We start from the raw sequence: 23,037 nt of genomic DNA, 5'->3' as shown, positions 1-23,037 counted from the left end.
CTCAAAAAAAAGGGTGGGGGTACATTCAGACTGTACCACCAGTCTTTCTTTTAATCTTTTTTTTCTAAATTGTTAAGATTTTAATGAGTTGTTGACACTGATGATCCCAAACATCTGCTGGACCTTCACAGTTCAAGACAGGATAAAACCAATTAGACTGCACCACCCCCGAGCTGGAGTTTGTTGGCTCCCAAGCATGTGTGAAACTCATCAGCTCAGGCTTCATCTGCCAGCTGACTTTCCCAATGGATCATTTCTCTGCGCCTTTGTCTCCACATTGGTCTGTACAGCTTTTTATATTGTCAAGGTTGTCTTTAAAAGAACGGGACTGTTGTTGGATTAAAAACATACTGTACATCAACAGAATATGAATACCAATCCAGATCACCTGAAGGCCATGATTTGCATTTCTAAATTTGCTTCAGGCGGCGTTCTGAGGGGCTACATGGTATTCTCTGCCTTGTATTTGAATTACCTGATTCATTTTTCTTCATAAAAATAGCTAAGCTAAACTAATAACGGTGAACAGACTTTTGAAGTAACTAGGAACATCCTGCGCCCTCGGGGAAGGCTACTTTTGAGTGATAAACAACTTCTGTACCTTTAGGGAAGACACAACAAGCACTGGGGTGAATTTGTATTACTCTTTAATGTAACTTTGAGATGGATGCATTTTAAATTTGCTCTTATTTCATATAGAGAATATGTTTGGTGTATATTCACTCCTTAAGTAATTCAAATGTGCATCAAGATTTGTGCTTTGAATGTGTTGTCAGCAGTTTGTAGCTCGTGGCAGTTTAACTTCAGGATATGAGAGGTGCAGGATGTCAACAGATCCCATAAAAAACCCATTGAGTTGGTTCAGTTCAGTCTCGTCTGTGTATGAATTTTTAAAAACAGGACACAGATGTGTTGTTAAATATTTAATGTACAATCAGTCATTTTAAAGGATAACTGGCCACTGTAGTTTAGCAAATAATACTTAAACAGTGGTAAACAGTTAATTTATTTGGAACTATTTTTAACTTTTGATAGAATGTGGAGAATTTCTGGCAGTGGCCCGGAGAGATCAACCTAAGAAACTGTAATCCGAATTTAGAAAAAAAAATCAACACATACAAAAAAATCACAACACATGTCGATAAACATGTTTATTTGCATGTCTTTTTGTGTTTTCTTAAGTTGCAATGCGTAGAGCCTTCAGTGCTACAGCAGGAGTGAGATCTAACAGGCTTTGGTGACACAGACAATATTTGTCAACAGGATAAAATCATTGCTGTTTGGCTCACTTCATGAGTTTTGTTGACGGTTACAAAGACATGTAACTATCAGTTTCTCTTCAGTCTAGCTTCCTGTCCACAGTGGTTTGTTCCAGCTGGTAGTCAGGCTTCAGCTATGCCATTAATTTTTTTTTAATACATTCATTATGCAAACAAATGCATTTAATTTCATGTGACATACTGTAAAGTACTTTAAAAAAAAAACAAAAAAAAAACATTAAGTCCCATTCTGGCAGTGTCCCCCTACCATAAAAACACACTGGCATTAATGCTAAGTACTTGAAACCAGGCCCAGCAAATATCATTCAATGGCGGAGCCTCTGTGGCAGATTTCAAGACCTGCTGTTCGCAGAAGCACTCGTAACTCTGCAGTCTTTACGTTCAGCTGAAAAAAACATTTTTGGCAATGTTCTTCAACCAAGAAGGTGAAATGTTGATTCATAAAATTGAAATCACAGAGGTGAGATTAAGTCATTGATATGTATATGCTGAAGGCGGTTAGCACTGTCGTTACAGCAACACAGGTCTGGGTTCGAGCCCCGGTCTAGCCATGTTCTCCATGTGGGTTCCCCCTGAATTCTTCTGTTCCAAAAACGTGCAGGTTCAGTTGACCAGCGGCTCTAAAGTGCCTGTAAATGTGAGAATTGTTTGTCTCTGTATGTCAGCGCCTCACCCAGTGTCAGCTGGAATTGGCTTCAGCCACAGATGTTTATATGGTGACATGCACCTTCTATAGACAATGAACTTGATAGCTGCTACAATTTTGTCAACCCTGTTAATTGAGTAAAATAGACTTTGTTTGATGAAATAAAATGGCCGCAGCTTGCTGTGTGGAAATTTAACACAGATACAAAATTGTCTTTGCAGCTAGTTAAAAAAAAATCAGCACCTCTTCTGTCTCCTTGAATTCCATCTCCTCCTCGCTTTGTGTCCACACACATTTCCTTCCCTCACCTTCTTATAACACCTTATTTCATTAAAAGTGTCGAGTAGCCGCTCTCCTTATCGACAGCCAGAAATTACTTATTTTTTCAGCACCTTTTAATAACCCCAACATGTTTTTCAGTCCATTCTCGGGCAATCAGAGAAGCATGGGAGGTTTCTAACCAAGCAGCACTGCCAGCGGCTTCGTATCAGTGCAGCCCTGCCACTTCAACAAGGAAAATGTCACTTTTGATATCTCCCCCTGGTCATTGTCAGGGTGGGGAGTCTAACCCGGCTAATGAAGTAAAAAGGGAAAAGCTGTGGGAGGAAAAATGGACCCAGCTTGATGCTTTTCATTTATTTTTCATGTGTATATTATTTCCTTCCCGCTATTTTTGTGTGCACTGCTATTTATTGTATCATTCTGTTTGAGTGTATACATCAGATTTTTTTTTGTCATTGTTGTTGTTGTTGTTGCCATTATCTGCTCCAACTTTGTACTCATCCCCTTGGAGATATTAAAAATGCACAGGCACGCTTGTTTGTCAAGATAGCTCACTTGCATAACAATGACAGCGCAAGTACAACGGCAGCACGTGTTACTCATTAGACATTTAATCACTTCTAACAACCATGTGCTCGCTGGCGTTGTCAGTATTTCGTGTCATGGTATGTAGCCTGTGAATAGACATAAAAGAAAAAGAGTTCCCAACAAGAGCTCAAGTCGATCTGAGACAAGACAATGTGTTGCAGTGTCACCGCTGTGTGTGTACAGTGCGGCTAATGCGCTGCCATCGGGCTAATTCATCAAAAAGTCTGCAGCAGACCTTTAACTCACACACAAACACACACACACACACGGTGACACGTGGTGAGCTACTGGTCATACATCAAGCGGCGATACCATCATTTCACACTGACTTTACTTTATCTTCATGGCTTTTATACTCATTTGTCCACCCCCCTCCTCCCCCCTCCCCTTTTATTTGTCATGTATTTGTCCTCATCCAGATGCTCCCACCACCACCCCTATACCCACCACAGCCACCACCACCACAACCACCATCACCACCACCATCTCCTACCCTGAAGCCAATCAAGGTACAGTATCGCCCTCGCACAACCTGTTTATCTGTGTGTACGTGTGTGTGTTTGTGTGTGTGTGTGTGTGTGTGTGTGTGTGTTCCCTCACTCACAGTGCAGCCCTGAATCACTCCATATCTCCATCTTCATGACACGGTGGCAATCATATTCGCAAGTGTGTTTTTTTTTTTTTTTTTACCCTTGAGTTGAGGTCACTCAGTTTGCCATCCACCTCCTCGTAAAAGCTTTCTGAGTTAACTCTAAATGCTGTCATCATTTAACAGGCAACAGTGAACACTTGAGACCATAGCAACTGTCCAAACTCTTTGAGTGAAAGCTGGAATTCAAATAATGGCAGAGTGTGAGACAGTGTGTTTGCTGATGGAGATTGAGATGCAGAAAGCTCAGGAAAAGCTAGAGAGTGGATATTGTGTGGAGATGTTTTGTCACAAAAGTGTTATCAACATCAAAAACAAACGTAAAAGGTGCTAAAAGCCTAACTAGGGACGGGAGTTGGAAACTAGCATTAGCTATAATCTCTGTATGCAGAACACCAGTCACATTGACTTGTTTGTAATGGGTGGAAGTGTCACTATGTTAACCTGCATTGTCCCTATCAAATAAACTTAATTAATTAATTAAAAATGTTGCAGCATTGCAAAGACTTATGAATGTCTCCAAAAACATATTTATACAAGTGTTAAACTATTCATTTAAGCAAAAATCAAACATCCACGGGGAGGCAGAGTAAGTACCATTTAGGGTCAGGCATTATGGTCTGTATTTGAATCCAGAGGTCTGAGTCCTTTGCTGCATCCCAACCCACCTCCCCCCTTCCAACCTTCTCACAGTCCTATTAAACACAAAATGGCCATAAGTTCATTGCAAAGCAGTGATCATTCATGTGGTCTACAGTTTAAACTTCATCTGTGAGTGCACCTGAATCTTTTTTCTCCATTTTTAACATTTTCATGTTCAGTTCAGCAATTTCAAGCCTTCATATCATCTTGCATCATGATCCACCTACACAAATCAGATGCAGAAAGATTCTGTAAAGACTTTGTGGAAATGCATACAAACTCATCCGTCATTGTCAGGAATTATTAATTAATTACAGCAACTCCACAGCACAAAATCATAAGCCTGCACAAGTTTCTCTGTTCTTCAAATGCATGTGTACATGTGTGCGTGGGTGTGTGAGGATGACTGGTAGGCCGAGGCTTAGTGCCCGTTTGTCTGTTTGTCAGAGCAACCTGTTGGCCGCCAACACTGTTTATCCACCGCTTTGTTCCCAAATATCTTTTCACAGCAGGGTTTCAAAAACAGGCCTGGTGCACAATAATATTTCGTACAAAGATTGCTGTGCTCCCTGCTCCTCCGACCACTATTCCTCAACACAAGAAGTACATTAATTACAGGTGTGAATAGCAGCGTGACAATGAAGTGTGACATTACCTGAACTGAAATGATGAGAAAACCTAAAGCAAATAAAAAAGACTGCAGATGATGAAATATGGATAATAGATGCTCTGTTATAATTGTGCGAGTCTGATAACTGTTCTTCTGCAGGCGGAAGAAATGGCTTTCATATGAACCACATCTGTTATTCATAGAAAAAAAAAAGCATTTGAAATCATAGGTGGGTTATGGGACAAGGGCAGCAGTAGGGGTTAATAATAACTGAACATGAGCTCTTGAAAATTAGGCCCTTTAGAAATAAACAAATTTTATCTCACTCTTCCAGCAACAGAACTCGGGGGTATTGTGAGTGTAAATCTCCGAAGGGCGCAGATAGAAAACATCACTTTATGCCTCGACTCAGAAATCAGCCCCAGCTCCAAATGCAATCAAAGCCTCTCTGACAGGCTGCTCAATGGGAACAAATCTCACGAGGCTGGCAGAAATCACAGGCATTGTGCTTGATTATGCCATCTGATTGGATTAAAGAGAATACCTATCTACGCCGGCTGATTGATAGCTCCTTTGCCTCGGAGTCCGCACAGGCCCGTTCTGATTATAGCTATCCTGACTAATGCAAAGTGATCACACTTATTTCTAATGTGCCTGCTGAAAATAATAGAGGCACCTTATAGCTAAATAATAATACTAATGACTCATATTTTATAAAGAACACTTGTGAATTTGTGTGAACAAATAAAATAAAAAGTGAGGCTTCACGATTATCTTTAAGAATAAGATGCAACTTCTCAGTTCAACTGGAAGCACTGGTTTTAGCTGCTGCCAGCTTAGCCAATGATTGTTAGATATTACTGTGTAACTTGCATTACTAGTACATCAATATTTCAATAGGGTCAGTACTAAAGTAACACACGAAGTGAACACAGCATACTTCACCGGGAGACATGCTTATTGTTTCCAGTAGTGGTCCTGCTTGCATCATTTCCTCTACACTGTATATTGTTTTACAGTGGTGTGGTGTTTATCTGCTGTTGTGGAAAATGTTAGTGTAATAAAATAAATATAGATATATTTCACACTCTCAGTCAGGCTGCCTAATGATAGTGTCTTTAAAGAGAACGACCCACGAGAATATTTGGAAATAACGGGGAATTCAGTGCACCATTATCCTTTAATTGCCACTGGTGTCCACAGCATCTGCTGCAAAGCCAAAAGTTTTGCGATTGCATTGTAGCAGTCAAAGCAGATTATGTAAAAGAATGACATCAGTTACCATCTGTCAGTTTTTGAATTAGCAGAAAACAATGTGAATTCAGCCTGTAACTGTCTGTTGTGCAGCATAATGTTATATTGCGGTCTCTATATTTAGACAACAGAGGAAGGAACAGAAAGTGAGCAATAATGTACGAGGTACATTTTTGAAATGCAGCAAATGAGGCAAGAGACGTAAACAGTGAGTTTTCCTCTGCAATGAGAAACATTCAGACATGACTGATGGTCGTGTGGCTCTCTGTGATATCATTAATTGCTCAGTAAGTACACTATTATCATAACCAATAGAAATGATGGCTAAAATGATTTTTCTGCCGACTCAATATAAAATATTAAACATGGACGTCCATCCTTGACCTTGGGAACATTTCCTGACAAAATAATTTGAAGTCCTACTCCACCTTTTCATCACAGTCTTTCTAAGAAATGCAGGTGTCTCACACGACCCACATGTGGAACCTCAATCACAGGAGAACAGGCTGTCTCTTGTGATTATATATAATACTAGCTCTGCTGTCTCCTGAAGACCACCTGCACATTTCATTTTCTAGTAAGATTAGAATAATTCAATAGAAGTAAATCATGACCTGAAAAAAAAAAATACAGAAGGATTATAATATATGACAATTTATGCGGTTTCTAAAAATATCTACATTATATTGGCAAGTTATTTCAGTCCCCTATGAACAGGACTTATGTGGGCTCCACCTGATAAAGCAAACCCCACGTCCTCAGTGCCAATATGTTCAGATTGAAACAACCCACTTACAGTTTCTGCCAGATGTCCTCTCTTTGCTTTCAACTATCAGGGGCATTCCATTATTACTGTGTATATAGATTGAAGGCAGCAGGCTCATATGGCCATAATACGCTCTGCCATTTGATTTCATTTACCCACAGTGTGCCACACAGATCAGAAACTCTTTGCCAAATGAATCTATCAGAGTGGGCCCGAGTATTTTTTTTCTTTTTTTATCAATTTCCCATTAGAGAGACAGAATAGAGCACTTTAAAAAATCTATTAGAGCTCCAACACATGGCTCTTAAGTGCTTGGCAGGGGTTTGGAAAGTGACATGGGGAAATGACTAAATTGCTATTTTCACCACTAAATAAATTTGCAGTGACCATCTCCAGTAATTAGGACATATGATTAATTTCTATTTACAGTCACCTGGCATGTTTATATTTCTCCAAACACCCTTTATCAAACGAAATATTACTTTTCTCCTCTCTAGTGTCTTGTATTTTCTCTCCCATGTGTTTAGCTGCCCATATTCTTTCTTTTTTTGCCATTTCTCTGTCAGGGTGGAAAGACACATTTTCCTTGAAAAGCAACATTTTGTGCTGCACTCTCTCCTCAGGGGCAACAGCCTATTATCTTTTTAGTGGTAGTCAGGGCCAAGAGGTCTTTTGTAAAAACACAAACTGACCCTAAAAGTACAAACTCACAGCTATCTTGGAGGAAAGTCAACGTTCATCCTCCCTCAAACACTGCACTGTCCATAGTCACATTGCCACACTCTCCCCTATTTCAACTTAATATGAATTATCATCAAATTCAACTCTGCCAAATGAAAACAAAAATAGATAACCTTGTGCAGATAAAACAATCAGGTGTCAGGCCAGCTTCATGTTAAATTGATGAAAGCCCATAAAAAGTATTGACTACCAACTAATTTAACCCACACTATAGACAGAAGAACTAAACAGGGAAGGGAGGCGAAAGAAATATCCATTAAATCTGACAGCATCTTAAATTATATAACCACCATCTAGTGAAGGGACTTATAGAATTTAATAGATTTAGAAGGGTCTAACACATGCACACATTGTGCTGCATAATGTGTGGTATTGTTCCCACTTTGCTCTGTTTGGTTCCTTGTCCGTTCAGAAATTGGAGCCAGCCAGCTATAACTAATTTGATTAAGGTCGATAGCAACACAATAAGTGCCCTCATGTGACTTACAGCCCTAAGAGAGCATCAATGATATTATTACACTCCACATCATGGAAAACACTAGTCTGGAGCCCAACACATCTTCTTAATGTGGAAGTATATTGTCTTGTGGCGGTATTACCGCACTGCACAATGGCCAAAAGGAGATGAAACTCATAAAGCAGGGCCAGGAGGTAATCAGCTATAGCACACAATATGTTAAAAGTACCACCAGTAAAGACACTTGGTATTTACACATATACTAATATTTACACTACATCACAGCTTGTCTAGACGGCATAGAGTGCAAAAAACAATAACAAATGAAAGTGAGGTTTCATCTCTTGGTTCAGCCAAATAAAACAGTCCTTGGTTTGCACACTTTATAAAAGACAGTATTATATATGTCATACTGTGAGTTGTTTATTGTGTCAGCAAGCTGTCATTTGCTAATTATCATTCAACACCATAGAACACTAAGTACAGCTGAACCTGTTTAAAATGCCATTGGTTTTGCATTAATCATAAACCAAAGTATAAGATACATTTTAATTTCAGTGTGTCATCAAAGTTGTTTCATCGGACAGAAGGTCAGGTCTACAGGGATTACCAAAGTCTAAAGGATTCATCTGTGCAGAACCTCTTCAATTCATCCAACCATCATGAAAGTGTTTCACTTTAAATAACCAAGTAACATTGACATCCAGTTGATCAGCTATTCCTAGCAAAATGATCATTTTTTAGTTTTTCCTTTTCAGATACTGTCCTCCAGTACAGAAAATGATAGGTATTATGTAAAGTGACCCTTTGTTGCTAGGTTACATCAGTTTAATTGTTTATTAAGGATCCCCATTAGCTGGTACCTTAGTAGCCAGCTACAGTAGTCTTCCTGGGCTCCAGTGGCTGTAGTAATTCTGACAGGAGCAGAGGGAGCAGTCTGGTGACGTAGTATAAAGAGAAAGTCATGTCAGCAAAACACAGGTATATAACTAGTGAGTGAACCATGTTCGATTTCCAAGTGAAACCAGCTGTTTATGGTGTTTTTCTTACCCATGTCTGTTTGACAGAGCCTTGTTATCACTGCAGCCATGACAATGACAGAGATCCTAGTGTTGAGGAAATACTTATTTTAAGCCAAACCAAACCACAATGTTTCCCTCAACCTAACCAATCCATGACCATTTATTACTGTAACCATAGAAACCAGGTTTCACTTTGCCTGCCTGCCACCATAGGGGCACAGGAGACAATCCTATAGGACGTATAACAGCGTTGGAAAACACAACCTGTTTATTCATGTTGGTTTCTCACCAACACTCAGCAATTCTTACAAGGAGAAATCTATTTTCAGAAAGAAAGAGATCCCAGCTTCTCCATCAGCAGAGCTCTGTGGGGGATGGAAAAAATTCTCGGAAATGTCGGAAATCACAAACTAAAGAGCAGAGTAGGCAGGTCAGAAAGAGTGGATCCAACAAAAAAAAAGTAATCTAGCAGCCAGCGGGGACACCCAGCAGTCTGTTGGCATTTTCAGTACCGCAGGGTTCCACCTAATGCATTTCTGCCAATATAATTATGATTGACATGCAGTTATCTCTGCATGTTGAGCTGGATGTCATGTCACAGCGAGTCTCCAAAGGGCTCATTGGAAGCGTGGTAACTAGTCATGGAGCTGTGTCCACATCATATCCGTGAATGTCAAGCAAGGACACTTCCCATGTGCCTGACCTGTGAAGTTAGAGATGGTGAACGAGGAGGAGGAGGCTGCTCAGAAATGTACAGGCAATCACTCAGCAGCAGACATATTGAATGGTCCCACATGGCCACACGGGCCACCCACAGTGTAATGAGGGTTAGCGGGCCATGCTGCCTTTGTGTTGACTGAGGCTTGCCGGGAGGACAGAGGCTCCATTCATCATTTTTATGCCGATGAACACTGCTACATTAGCATCTTCAAGTGGTGGTGTTTGACAAAACACGCCGTTGTTCTCTTCGCAGATGATGTTGCTTTGCTTCATGGCTAGATCACAGATGTGGTTTCTGACTGTTTGGTGGAAAAATGTTAAATTCCATGAAAATACAAAGCCTCCAGTAATATGCCAGCCCTTTCACAGTCATACATGTTCTTGTCTGGACTTCCTCATTCAGCCAAGTAGAATTAGATAAAGATGTAATAATGGAGATGAGCAGAAGCAGTATGTTTGATTTGGATATGTGTACAGAGTTCTCAGGTGTTATAACCAATACAATTCTGTGCAGCAAAAACTGTTAACAGAAAATCAGTCCTCTCTCTTCATATCAGCAGTGATACAGAACAAGTACAAAACAAGCCACAGTAAATCAATACAAAAATGTCAAGAGCTCTGTTCGGTCTTAACCAATGTCAACCTAATTAATATGCAACTGTAAATATCACGCATTATTGACAACCAGCCTCCTTTCTGCTACATTAAAGCCAGATCAGGTGAATTGGCATCTCATTTCATTTATCTCGTAATTATCGTTGAAAGCAATGTAATTCTACTGATCTGTAAAAAATGTCACCATCACATCTTTATTTCTCATCACATCAACAACAATACAGAACTTAATGAGAACCAAACAAGTTGCCTCAGAAGGAGGGCTGTTGATATTATTGATGCTCTGAGCTGAACTCAGTTAAAGTTGCTGAGGTGATCTTAGCTTGTTTAAAATGAACTTGGCCTGTGATGCCACAAAGTCAGTGGGTATGACCAAATTTCACTCGTGAACTCAGCTATCTCACTCTGCAGCAACACACTACAACAAACTCTTGCCTCTAACTGTATTTTTATTAACGGATACTTTATCCAAATATATTAAGAAACTGTCTAATGGCCAGCCCGTGGTGTTATTTAGCACTGACTTGTCTCAGTGACTTAAGGACCTTGTAGAGAAATCCTAAGGGGTTTCCGAAATCCAAAGACGGACCTGATACCGTCTCACCTTGTGAGATTGTTCCCTGCACCATGAGCCTGTGGCGGTGGAGCCGAGTTGTGGCATTGGCCCGCTGCTCCCCGAACAATTAAAAAGTAGTACTGAGCGCCGGCCTCTCCTTCTCTAAGACAAATATCTGTCTGTGTCCGGACAGCTTACAGGCAGAGACAGAAGGCCGAGGAGGCGCAGAGCACACTGATGTACATTAAGCCTCTCATAACTGAATAACACAATACAAGAGTCGAAAGACTAAGAGTGCTCCAACATGACTTCCTACTGTGTGTTTTTCATTCCAGATATAACATAACAAATGTTATTTTTATCATTTCAAATTCATTTCAGAGCTTTTACTGTGTTCAGGGCTTGACACTTTAATGCAGACATGCCATAATAATTACTTAGAGAGACATGTTGTCAAACATTCTTTGTGGATTTGCATCTCCCTCTGAAGTGTTTTTAGCATACAGCTTCAGTCAATTCAATATTATGTACCCGCTGCTTTGCTTTGCACTTCATATTTCTGTTTTAAAAATGGATATGAATTAACTACAAACAATGAAGCTCTATAAATAATCATATGGTCATTAGATGTGCAAATATAGTCCTGTGTTGTGGTACCTATACAGGTTTTTGTATGACGTTATCTACACCAGCCAACCCATTGTACAACATTAAGGGGTACTCACCAAACTTAGGTAAACTGTAAGAGAAAATTTCAAATTAAAAGTCTTCAAAAAGTAATGAATTAAAGCGGTAAGTCTCCTCCAACCATTCGGATGGGTGTCTCATTCCACCAAAATCATCTCAACACTTTGTTGAAACTTTACTTGAGCTGTTGTCGCACAAGACGTTGAGTTAGTCAAGTGTTTTCATACTCTGTTAAATTAGGACACAATGATTTCCTCTTGATACTTTGTCTTTTCTCCACACCAAAGCTGCCAGCACTACTTGATAATAGCTTCATCCATATCTCCGTCAGTAGCCACGCTCCCCTGTGAATGGACCGTCCACTGTGTGCAGGAGAAAGTATATATGTGTGTATGCGTTTGCGCGTGTGTGTGCGTGCGTGCGTGTGCGAGCTTTTGTTTATCTCTGCACTGCCTTTGGTTCCCTTTGATTTCCCTTAAGCCTTATGTCTTTTGTCATGTTCTGGTCTTCTGAATGCTTGCTTATGGGTGTCATTTGTTTTCTCCCCCTGCCCCACTCCCTCCCTGCCTCCTTCCCCCATTTCTCCTTTATTTGCATGCTGTTCCTCCTGTTCCACACCTCCCTCCACAACTGCCATGTCCTCTCCTTGTGCTCAGACACTGCGCCCAGCACTGAACCTGCAGCTCATGGTTGGTATCTCTACTTTCCTTTTTATGTCTCCCTTTTTTTAAAGTGTATCCTGTCTCTGCAGCATGCCTACTCTTATTGTTGCACAGTAGACGTTATTGTTTCAGGCTGCCCAGTCTGGAAATGTGTGCTGTGTCCCTTGTATCAGTCATTTATTGATCATTCTGCTGATATGTCTTTTGATGCCACTCAGCAGCTTGTCAGGCTATACTTTATTTTATTCTATACTTATTAATTGTGCCACAGAGATGTTTGTACCACTGAACTGAACTGAGCAAAGCATAAACACCTTCTTTTTTTTTCCTTCCCCAAAAATTCAGCTCGATGGAACTGCGCTTCTGAAATGGTTACTCCAACTAACCAATTACTCTGTTTCCCTGAAGGTGCCACAGAGGAATAAAACCCACTCTGAGGCCAGGACTGATTATATCGACAGCATGAAATGATTTTGTGCGGAGGCAAAAATAGACTTCATCTACTCGTTTTCATTAATTTGAATGAAGATGATACACATCATTTTCTCATTTTGCCTAATTTACATCTTCGTTTTTTTATTTATTTATTATTATTATTTTGTAGTCTCCTAATTTGTGAGAGCAAATTCATGAACGCATGATCACAAGCTTTCTAAAAAGCTCAGTTTTGCTCCATCGAGAAATATCCAACTGACTTCTCTCACTTGTCATAATGATCAAATTAGGGGTCCACAGAGCAAACAAAAAGAGCCACGATTTCTCATTAACCCTGTGTTTGTGGTGATTTACTCAGGCAAAATTGTATTTAGGTATATGAATCGTATTACGTAAGGTGGACAAGACAAACACATTCATCAAATTACGTAACACAAACCAAGAGGGTTTGGGACTCGGGTGCAAATGCCTCCTTTACTGGTTGTTAGTAACTTTCCTCAGTACAGCACTTACATTTATATTATTTTTTAGTAGCATCTTTACATTGGAGGGTTGATTTCGATCTAAACAGAAGACAGGGCCAGATGGACTCAGAGGTTGTGTAGTGTGAGGTGTAAAGAATATAACTGCCTTCATTAGAAGCTGTCATCTCCAACACCTGTCAGCTGGATAAAATGAATTAATTAGATAGATAGATAGATAGATAGATAGATAGATAGATAGATAGATAGATAGATAGATAGATAGATAGATAGATAGATAGATAGATAGATAGATAGATAGATAGATAGATAGATAGATAGATAGATAGATAGATAGATAGATAGATAGTCTTCAGACTGGCAAAGCTATTTCATCTCTCACACTATTGGTGGTTTTTACTATGCACTGTATTCAGTCTCTAGACTGTCAGCGTTGCATGTGACGTGCTGCAGTTGGATCTGTGATGAGTGAAGAGCGTTCCCACGGTGAATGTCAATGTCAAAAGACCTTTGTATGTTGACGATGCTTCACTGCCGTAATTATTATGGCTGTGCTGGTTGCTAGTATGATTTGCAGTTGATGATTATATGAAAGTGAAAACAGAGATATCCCCTCACTGGGTTGTGGGTTGGTATCACACATTAGACATGACCTTTTCTGTCCATTCCCAATGCAATATCATAGATGATTTAATTGGATTTCTTTTTTTTTTTTCATCAAACCCATTTTATTAGTTTTTAATTGAAAGCAGAAAGGAGCGAGAACAAACCAGGTCCAAATATCATTATGAAATCTCTCAGTTACATGTCTGAAGTGGTCTACTAAGAGTTCAAAGTGCCAGGTTGCTTCAGACTATTTAATCAAAAACATATTTGCCTCTATAAAGCTTTAATATAGTAAATCTGTCATGATACGTAAAATATTTTCTAATCTGTGCATGCATGAATTTATTTAGTGGTCATCAGGGTGTTGAACAGATCGAGGCGATCCTAGTGGGACATCAGGCAGCTGAAGTGCCTGCTGACATGGTGTTGACACTCCTGCAGCAGTATGGAGGCCCCCTCCTTCATAAATGAGGTTGGCAGCTTGTGTTGGCCACGGCACAGATGCTTTATTCTTCTTTTTGTGAGATGCGTTTATGAGTTTTTGAATGGTTGCCCCAGATGTTGCATCTCAGCCCATAATCACCTTTTAAATGTTAGTAATTGACTGCAGAGATGCATCATGAATGTGATATTTATGTTTACTGGGAGTTTTATGAGATGGTGCTTTGGATGAAATGCAATGAACAGCAGCAGGACAGGACCAAATGATACGGAGCAGCATGAAGCATCTTAATAGTCTCCTTAAAAACGCACCAAATCATAGCAAACGCTATCTCAAGGCACTTAACCTGGTAAGAAACCTCACAATATCACAGAGAGAAACCCAACAGTTCCTGCAAGGAGCAAGCACTCGGCGACAGTAGGGAGGAAAATCTTCCTTTTAACAGAACTGGGCGACCATCTGTCTTGATGGCAAAAAGGGGATGGGGGTCAGGAGAGAGAGAGAGAGAGCAGGAACAGCTATATGTAGCCTACTGCTGGTTGTTGATATAGTGAAAATAGTACTAGAGATAATGGTGTTAACAATAATAATCATTATAAAATTCAGATGAGGGATGCAGAAAGAGGATGGAGAGACAGAGGTAAACCAAATTCCATACAGATCCAAATGATATGATTACTGTATGCAATGTGAAATAATCATACAGAATGAATGTGGGTTCAACGTGCGGCTAATGGCTTCTTGCTTACACGTCTTCTCTCAAGGATACTGAGCTCTCAAATAAAATTGCAGCCAAGTGTGCGAATGTGAGAGTTACCTTCACACTGCACCTGGAGATTTACTGCACGTCCGACCTGTACCGTATGGAGCTTTGCAGTGAAGTTTCAGTTCGTTGTTTAGCTGTCTTGCCCGCAATTTATACGATTTAGGTTCACTCTCGTTGCTGTCATAGCAGAACTGTCGGCAGCTGCTTACAGAGAGAAAGCTCCGGCAGAAAAAAAACGCTTCCTTTACACTCCCTGCTCTGCACAAAACAACAGGCAGACACAGTTTGAGATGAGCTGTGAACATAGTGAGGCATTTAGCAGCTAAAGAGCCAGATGTTTCCCTCAGGGGTTGGTGGGGACCAAAAACAAGAACTAAAAAGGCAGCGACTATTAGACCTAGGTTCAGCAGGTGGTCAGAGGCTCCACTCTAAATGAACGATAATGACGCAGCACAACTGCTGGAAGTGTAAATAAGCAACTGTTTGTTATCACGTTCATTACATTAACTAAAAAAAGAGGATAATATGCCAGTGTTGTGCTTACAACTTCTTCACACTTGCTCTTTAATAGATGTTTTTCACAACCTGTCATTGTCTCTTCCTGTCTGTTTAGAGTAGCCTAGTAACTAAATGAGCAGGTATCAAACCTACACCACTTCACTGCTTCATATCTCAGCATTCAAAGCTCACTGTATTCTCATTTATCAGTCTGATTTGTTTGAAAAAAAAGTTAAAATGGATATTCAGTGCAGGATTTCTGCCTCATGAAATATTTGAAAAGGGCAAAGGAAGCAGGGCTAAAACCAGATGAGTGGATTTGCATGGTGGATTGACAGAGGTGGGATTTCATTAATATGCGCGTGCTATTTTGGTGAATATACATTAGTGGAAGGTTCAGGTGTTGTATTGAATATTTAAATATAATTAACATTCATTTATTCCATGAGGCTTATGCTGGTGTGAAACTGACTTTTCAGTGGAAATATCAGGCACTTTGTTATTTGTAGTTGACAAACTGCAAAATTATTATTTTCTCTCTCTTTCCTACTCAACAACATTGTCTTCATGTTGATGTAACCTTAAATACAAGCTCCCAACATATTGATCACATTTTCTATATTAAATTAATCTTGTTTGTTTTTCCTTGAAGGTGAAAACTACAGCAATGCAGCTGCTACTGTCAAAACAAATAAAAACAGGATGTTATCCTATTTAAGAATAACCAAGGTCAGTATTTAGACACAAATGTAATTAAACACAGGTGAAATGTAAGTCTTATTCATATTAGTCTTGTTCATTGAGATTCAGTTTATCTTTCTCTTTGCAAAATGAACGCCACACATCAAACCCTCTGCTCTCCTTTAAACGTAAAGCAAAAACCCAAGTTTTGACACACCTCATTTAAAAAATAGAATACCAAACTTATAATTATCCTAACTCTAAACCCTAATCTAAGTTTTATATATGCTTAAGACATCACTCTTGGTGTTTCACTGTAATAAACACAAACCTGACAGGATACACACAGCACAGTCCTGAGTAAAGCTCCTGAATACTATACATATATATAGACCCTATAGACTCATAAATGAATCACTTTGTAATGACTTGATTTCAAGCCCAGAATCAATGGGTATTGACACTGATGAATCAGTGACTGGTAATACAATGATTGTAACATCAACAACATCTCTCCCCGGAGGCAGAGAGTTACAGCAGGCAGACGACAGTGGAGAAAGTTATGAAATTAGAGAATGAACTGAGGAAGCTGTACAGAGGCCTAACAATACATTTATAACTGATTAATTTTCTTATCAAGAGGCCACGTTTCCCACAAGCCCGATACCATGGAAACACAGCAGCAGCTAATGATAATAATAACAGATAAGTTTGGTTAAAGCCAGTCAATAGGTTGCATTAACAGTCGTCAATATTATTAACAGCTCTGACTAACTGGCACACTTAATCAAAATAATCAAGGAGCGGCTGTGACTCAGGAAGTGGAGGGGGGCCGTCCACCTGTGTGTGTGTGTGTGTGTGTGTGTGTGTGTGTGTGTGTGTGTGTGTGTGTGTGTGTGTGTGTGTGTGTGTGTGTGTGTGTGTGTGTGTGTGTGTGCGTGAATGGGAGGCAAACAGCACTGTGCTTTGTATAAAACAGAATACAAATGCAGCCATTTACCAAAATAGTCTATTGTCAGTGTTAGCCGTAGCTGTAGCCAGGTGAACCCCTGCCCTGACCATGAATAATGTTTACATGCAGGTTACTGCAGAAAGGCAGGGAATCAGAGAGTGCATGTGTACACAGTTATTTGGTTTCTGCACACACAGCTAAGAGCTCCGATTTTAGCAGTATTAATTATATTAAGCGCTGATATGCTTTTGTTATTGTTAATAAATCACTTGAAATAAAAAACAAAAAAAAACAAAACCAACAGTGAATTGATCCAGCTCTAAGTACCGCCTGTGTAGCTAAATTGTGAAAAAGCCTATTCCTGTGTGCCACAGCCCTCTTTTGTTGCTAAAAACCTATTAAAAACACAATGATGTGCCACACTGTTGCACTGGGTGACATGTTCCTTCATTACCACAAACACGGGTATTAAGTGTCTGACTTGAGAGCAGCAGCAGGCCTACATCATTTTCTTTTTTTTCCTCATGAATGGGAAATCTGCATGTGGCACAAACAAGGAACAAACAGATGCAAACTTTGGAGAGCGGCTTCAAAGCAAAAAGAGTTCTGTGACTTCTGTGCATTGTGGAGACAATCTTAGATTGTGCAGAAATTAAGTACATATAAATGCTGTCTTTGAAAGGGAAAAAAGAAAAAAAATATTTGCACAAACTTCATCTGCTGAAGCCCTTTGTCCCCTCAGCATTTTAGCCCCAGGCATCATTTAAAATAAATACTGCTTTCTCTCTTGGTCTAACCCCAAAACCACCCTCAGCTCAAGTCTAACTTATTGTCAACATCACTAAGTGTGCAACTTGTAATTTTAAACAATTATTTGTGATCATTTTTAGCTAAATCAATTCAGAAAGCTAAGTGCACTTTCATTTAGTGCCCCCTTCAAGTGTTATTTAAAATTATAATTATTAATTTGGGTGTCAACAGGGCTATCTCCAAAAATCCAAATTTATTTTAAAAATGCAAATTCATGTCTGTATTTCCGTGCCCAGTGAGTGCCACCAAGTCAGAGCCTGTTAGACTGACCGCCAGGCTCCCGATACGCTCTCAAAATGTTGTTGCCATAGTGATGCGCCGCTTGTCGTGACTAAAAGAGAGAGGAAGCTGAGACGCTATTGAGCTCGAAGGTTCTTCTCCAGATTGTCCATTTCCCTCTAAAATGGGCCAGGTACAGGGGAAGAGGCACGGAGGGCAGAAGGGAACAAATTAACCATGCAGTAGAGGAGAGGAGAGGCTCTGAGATGAGCTGCCAGTGGACTGGAGAAGAGGGTGCTGACACAATTTGTTCTTATAAATTAAGCTCCGGCTCTGATGCTGAAATGAAAGAGACCCAGAAACTGTAAAAACTCAGCCATAATGACTGATTTTATTATGCATGTGGATAAACACCACTGCACTTCTGGCTCTTGGAAGCTCTTGTGGTACAAAGTCATTTGCAGCCTGTGAGACCCGCGGAGTTAAAGGCGTTCATGCAAAACAAAAACTATAAAAAAAGAAAAAGAGTCACATACAGTAAATGCAACAGAATTATAGAATAGAAGAGAAGACTAGAGTTGTCTCAGTTCAATGTGAGGGAACAGCTAGCAAGCTGTTTACAAAGACTTACTTATTAGACTTAATAATTATCACATCACAAATTTGTACCAGCACAGGCTCCATCAGAGCAATATTAAAATCATTCACTTACTGTATGTATTAGTTTGCAGCTCATGTGTTTTGAGGACACTAGAGCACATGCCATTTTTGGGAATGAAAGAGGAAAAACTTTAATTAAAACTAAAATGATATATGGTGAGGCATTTTTTCCGTTAAGATCTTGTTTTTCCTCTCCAAGAAGCTAAAAAAAATTGAATGTTTGGCATATTATGGTCAAACAAAGCTGAAAGCTAACCTGTAAGCAAACTATTCGCACATCCAACAGACAATGGACATTGTAAGCAAATATCAGCCTCCAAAACATTTTAGCTCTCATGAGAAAAGAAATGTATATTGTTTGACCAGAATTTTGTGATTCAGCCAAAACAAGAAATCTCAGGACTATTAGACACTAAACTACCTGTATATCAGTGCAGTACTGTATTTTCTACTGAAGTAAAGTGTTGAAAGAGTTAAAACAATTAAAACAATGCACTGAGGCCGTTTCATTTGAAAGGAAACATCAATATGTGAAAAGAAATCAGATATTATGGGGTATATATCAACTTTTTATCACTCTCAGGTGGGTGGCATTGTGCCTAATCCTCACCAACATACTGCACCATTCAGGCAACTGTATAGAACTGTGCACCTTGTTTGCACCAACATAAATCAAACTCTAACTCTGGAACATTTCAAAGTTAAAAATACCAGACAAGCCAGTGAAAAAAATGCTTCCACTGGGATTTATTACTTCTTTTGTGTTTCTGAGTGGGAGCTATTCCACCACCGACCACTATTTTTGTCACTTTTGTTCAGCTGCATTGTGAGAAAGTAGCGCTCATCAACACCACACTCAATAATCAGGGCCCTGCTTTGTGGAGGATTTTCTCCTGTCATCATGTAACCTGCATGTGGTAAATCAACTCCCTGCCAGTGCCAGCATTTTGGTGGCGGATGCTCAAAGAGCATTTGTTCCTCTCATCTCGCTTCCGTCTTCTCACTCTTAATAAAAGGGCACAGTGGTGGAAGGTGTCAGTGGCTTCAGCTGATGGCTACTGTAGCTGCACTGACTAATTTTCCATCCAGAGCGAGCGAGAGAGCGCACATCTGGAAAGGACACACCTGCCAACGCGGCTGTCAGCAAGTGTGCAAAAGTGGTGGGATAATTGAGGCGCGCTCTGAGATGTAGTAGTGGAGAGGCATACAGCAGTTTAATGGCAACGTTGCTCACAGTGGGACTATGGGAGGTGAAGCACAGGACGTTTCTCTTTAATCCAAGGACTAAGCTGACACATTTGGATGTCATTAAAAAGACAAGGCATTCATTAAATGATAAGGACACAATGTGCCAAATTGCCATCAGGCAACTTTGTAAAGTATTTTGTTAATGGAGAAGTTTATCTCTGTTGTGTTTTTGATGTATGGGTTTGCCTGGACCTTTGTGAATATGGAAACCCTGTAGAAAGACATGTTTTGTTTTGTTTGTTTTTGTTTTTTTTGACAATTCGGTGAAATTTAAAACACTTGTCTTTTGAGTAGAAGACAGTTGTTGCAGACTGCAGAGTCTGTGGTGCACAGGTGATCTTGGGTTGACTGACTATCAAAGTAACAGATGGCGCTGCCAACTTCACCGGCTACATGACATATTGGTAGGTTAAAAGGACATAGCGGGGTGCTCTTGACAGCCACAACACGAGTTTGATGATTGTGTGCACACAAACGAATTTGTTGGTTTGATGGTGATGATGAGAGGGTTTTGGCCTCGGTTAAACCTCTGTACACCTCAGCCTGTTGAGATGTCATATCTCTGTAATATCTGCAAACACAGAACATAAGTAGCAAGTTCTCTGATTTGTGCTGAGGATGAACATCCACAGATCTGTTTATAAATCATTTGCCTTTGAACTGAAGATCCTGCTCTGTCATTAAATTCAGCATCAAAAGTAGCTGGTTGTCAGTAGTTGGTTCCAGTGATAACAGGAGCCGCTAGCAGCTAATTCAGCATGATGTTTTTCTACAGTAGAGAGTCACCAAACTTCAAGGAAATATACATTTAAAAACCAGCCAAATATTCTCTTTATGTTCCCAAAGCATGCTGGGAATGAATGAGATTAAGTAAAAGAAGAATAATGGCAATGACAAAATATTTTCTGTTTTACACCATGTGATTTTTTTACTTTATTAATGTCCCATTAACATGTTATGTCCTTGGACCACTGACACTTCTGTCTATTTGTACTTAGATATTAGTTGTGTTTCTAAACCTCGTCCTTGCCCCTTTTCAGCTGGATTGTCTCTAGTCCCCCTGCAACGCTAAAGAAGGACTAGATTTATGGCTAATGAATAAATGACCGGATGAAATGCTGCAGCTAAATAACCCCAAGCTATTTAAAGTTGCGTAAATCTCTTGCTATTCAAGATGTCCTTCATAATTTATTTCAAAATGGACAATAGGCAAGGTAGAAGACATGTAGTGTTTGCGCTATAGACCTGTACAAGTGGTGAAAACAGGGATTTTTCCTTCAATGCCTTTTTAGCCTTTACACAAAAGCAGTATTTCATTGGTCTCCACATGTTAACAAATACGTGGAATGACTGAAATGTGTTTTTCTGAAAAGAAAAGTTGATGAATTCTCTTAAGAGGGCAGAGGAGTCACCGAGGTGGCAACTTAGTCACTGCAGAAATTCCGTTTCCGACTTGTTTTCCACATCCACTCTTCACTCACTCATGATTCAGAGTGAGAGGAGGCTGGATTCTCGCCTTTAGGAGAAAAAGGAAGGTTTAGCGCAGAAAAGAGCTCTTTGCTACAGGAGGTCCATTAAGATGTATGTGTGTGTTTTATGTGTGCGCACAGGGATGGATGTGTTTGTATTTGAGGCTGGCAACTACTGTGGCTTGAGCCCACCTTTGGGGCTGTTTTCAAATGAGGCACATATGCTGCATTAATTAGTTTCAGACTCACAACCGAAGATGACAGGTGACAAACAGGGGTGCCCCCCACCCAAAACAAACTCTTTCTCCTCTCATAACTCACCACCTGCTGAAAGTTAAGTGAACCTCTCAGCTTCCACCTGGCTTTGCACATGATGAAATCAACAGGCAAGTGATGAAATATCAGGGAAGTGAAATCTTATTTTTTTCCCTCACCTGTGACATCGATTTGATGCTCTTAATCAGTCTGACGGACAGATACACACTGGTGAGAAGGGGCATACCTTCAGTGTAAATAACTCTGGCTGTTGACTGATTTCAACCCTCATACGTTTGATGTAGTGATACAGTTGACAGAGTAGATGTACCGTAGATGTCAGGAGTAAAAAAGAAACATCACATTTATACAGCATTTCAACAATCCTCACATCAAAATATGCAAAGATTGTGCCATACAGTATTACGTACTTGTTGAAATATAGATTAATGTGATATCTCTATGTATTTATTTTAACACTTTTAACATCCCTGTTTGTGTAGAGCCAGCAGATGCACACAAACCAGTGAAACAGTTTCACATTAACCCAAGCTGTCAATCATCCCCATCTGTCGCCCAGCTCTGCTACCTGCTGAAATGATAACACCTGCACGATCAGAGCAGCCTCTCTGCTGTCACATTATCTCTCACAAGCCCTTCTTACACCCCCTGCCAGAACAATTAAGCATATTACCTACAGTAATTACATATAACGTGACAATAAACAGAAGTGCTATTGCCCACAAGAAATCAATTATATTGATTGAATGTGTTAGTAATCTGCCTTAAATTAGTTAATACTGACAGACGCATTCACAGAACTCAAGACTCATTCATTTTCAGTAACTTGAATAACAAACCTATTAACTGTTTTTTGAGCCATTAGCTTTCAAAAGCTGTCAAAATATTCTGTTTGAGTAAAAGCTAATTTTCTTTTCTTTCTTTCTTTTTTTAAAAATATGAATATTGTCTTTTTTCACATTATGCTTCCATAAACTTTGAAATGTGAAATGCATCAGAATGTGGATGTGGTACAGCATGTGTTGTACGTGAATCTAAAACCACATCTACATCTATTATCAGTATATTGTACAGTCTGTATCTGGACTTTTTTCTAGCTGGATATGGAAGAAAAAATATATAAATTCAGTAAATCTCAGTTTGTAGGCTACCAAACATCTGCGCCCATGCTAGCAGCTTGGTGAGGCTGTACTTTGATGTACAAAGGAGCTTTGAGCTAAATGCTAACACCTACATGCTAACATGCTCACAGTGGCAATGTGAACATGCCAGTGATTAACTGGCCTAATGTTCATCATTTTCAGCTGAGGCCAATG

At 39.7% G+C, this 23,037-nt stretch overlaps 1 protein-coding gene across 6 annotated transcripts in view; it reads left to right on the top strand.

The window, feature by feature from the left end:
* The window catches only part of cadm1a (cell adhesion molecule 1a), a 382,219-nt gene that overhangs the window by 337,622 nt on the left and 21,560 nt on the right, over positions 1–23,037 (top strand). For 2 of the 6 annotated variants that reach the window (XM_085798374.1, XM_085798372.1), the window contains 2 exons: positions 3,216–3,305; positions 12,172–12,204. The exons of 1 other annotated variant lie outside the window; for it this stretch is intronic. In XM_085798374.1, the coding sequence (XP_085654500.1) occupies positions 3,216–3,305; positions 12,172–12,204 (123 nt within the window). Of the gene's footprint in view, positions 1–3,215; positions 3,306–12,171; positions 12,205–12,585; positions 12,779–23,037 lie in introns of those variants that run through there. 3 more of the 6 variants (XM_085798378.1, XM_085798376.1, XM_085798375.1) reach the window with 3 other exon arrangements.

This window comes from Trachurus japonicus, chromosome 14, assembly GCF_045865225.1.
Source record: "Trachurus japonicus isolate A0001 chromosome 14, Traja_1.0".
NCBI classification, from domain to species: domain Eukaryota; kingdom Metazoa; phylum Chordata; class Actinopteri; order Carangiformes; family Carangidae; genus Trachurus; species Trachurus japonicus.
Note: the sequence above shows the minus strand (reverse complement) of the source record. Positions and strands in the feature narration are given on the sequence as shown.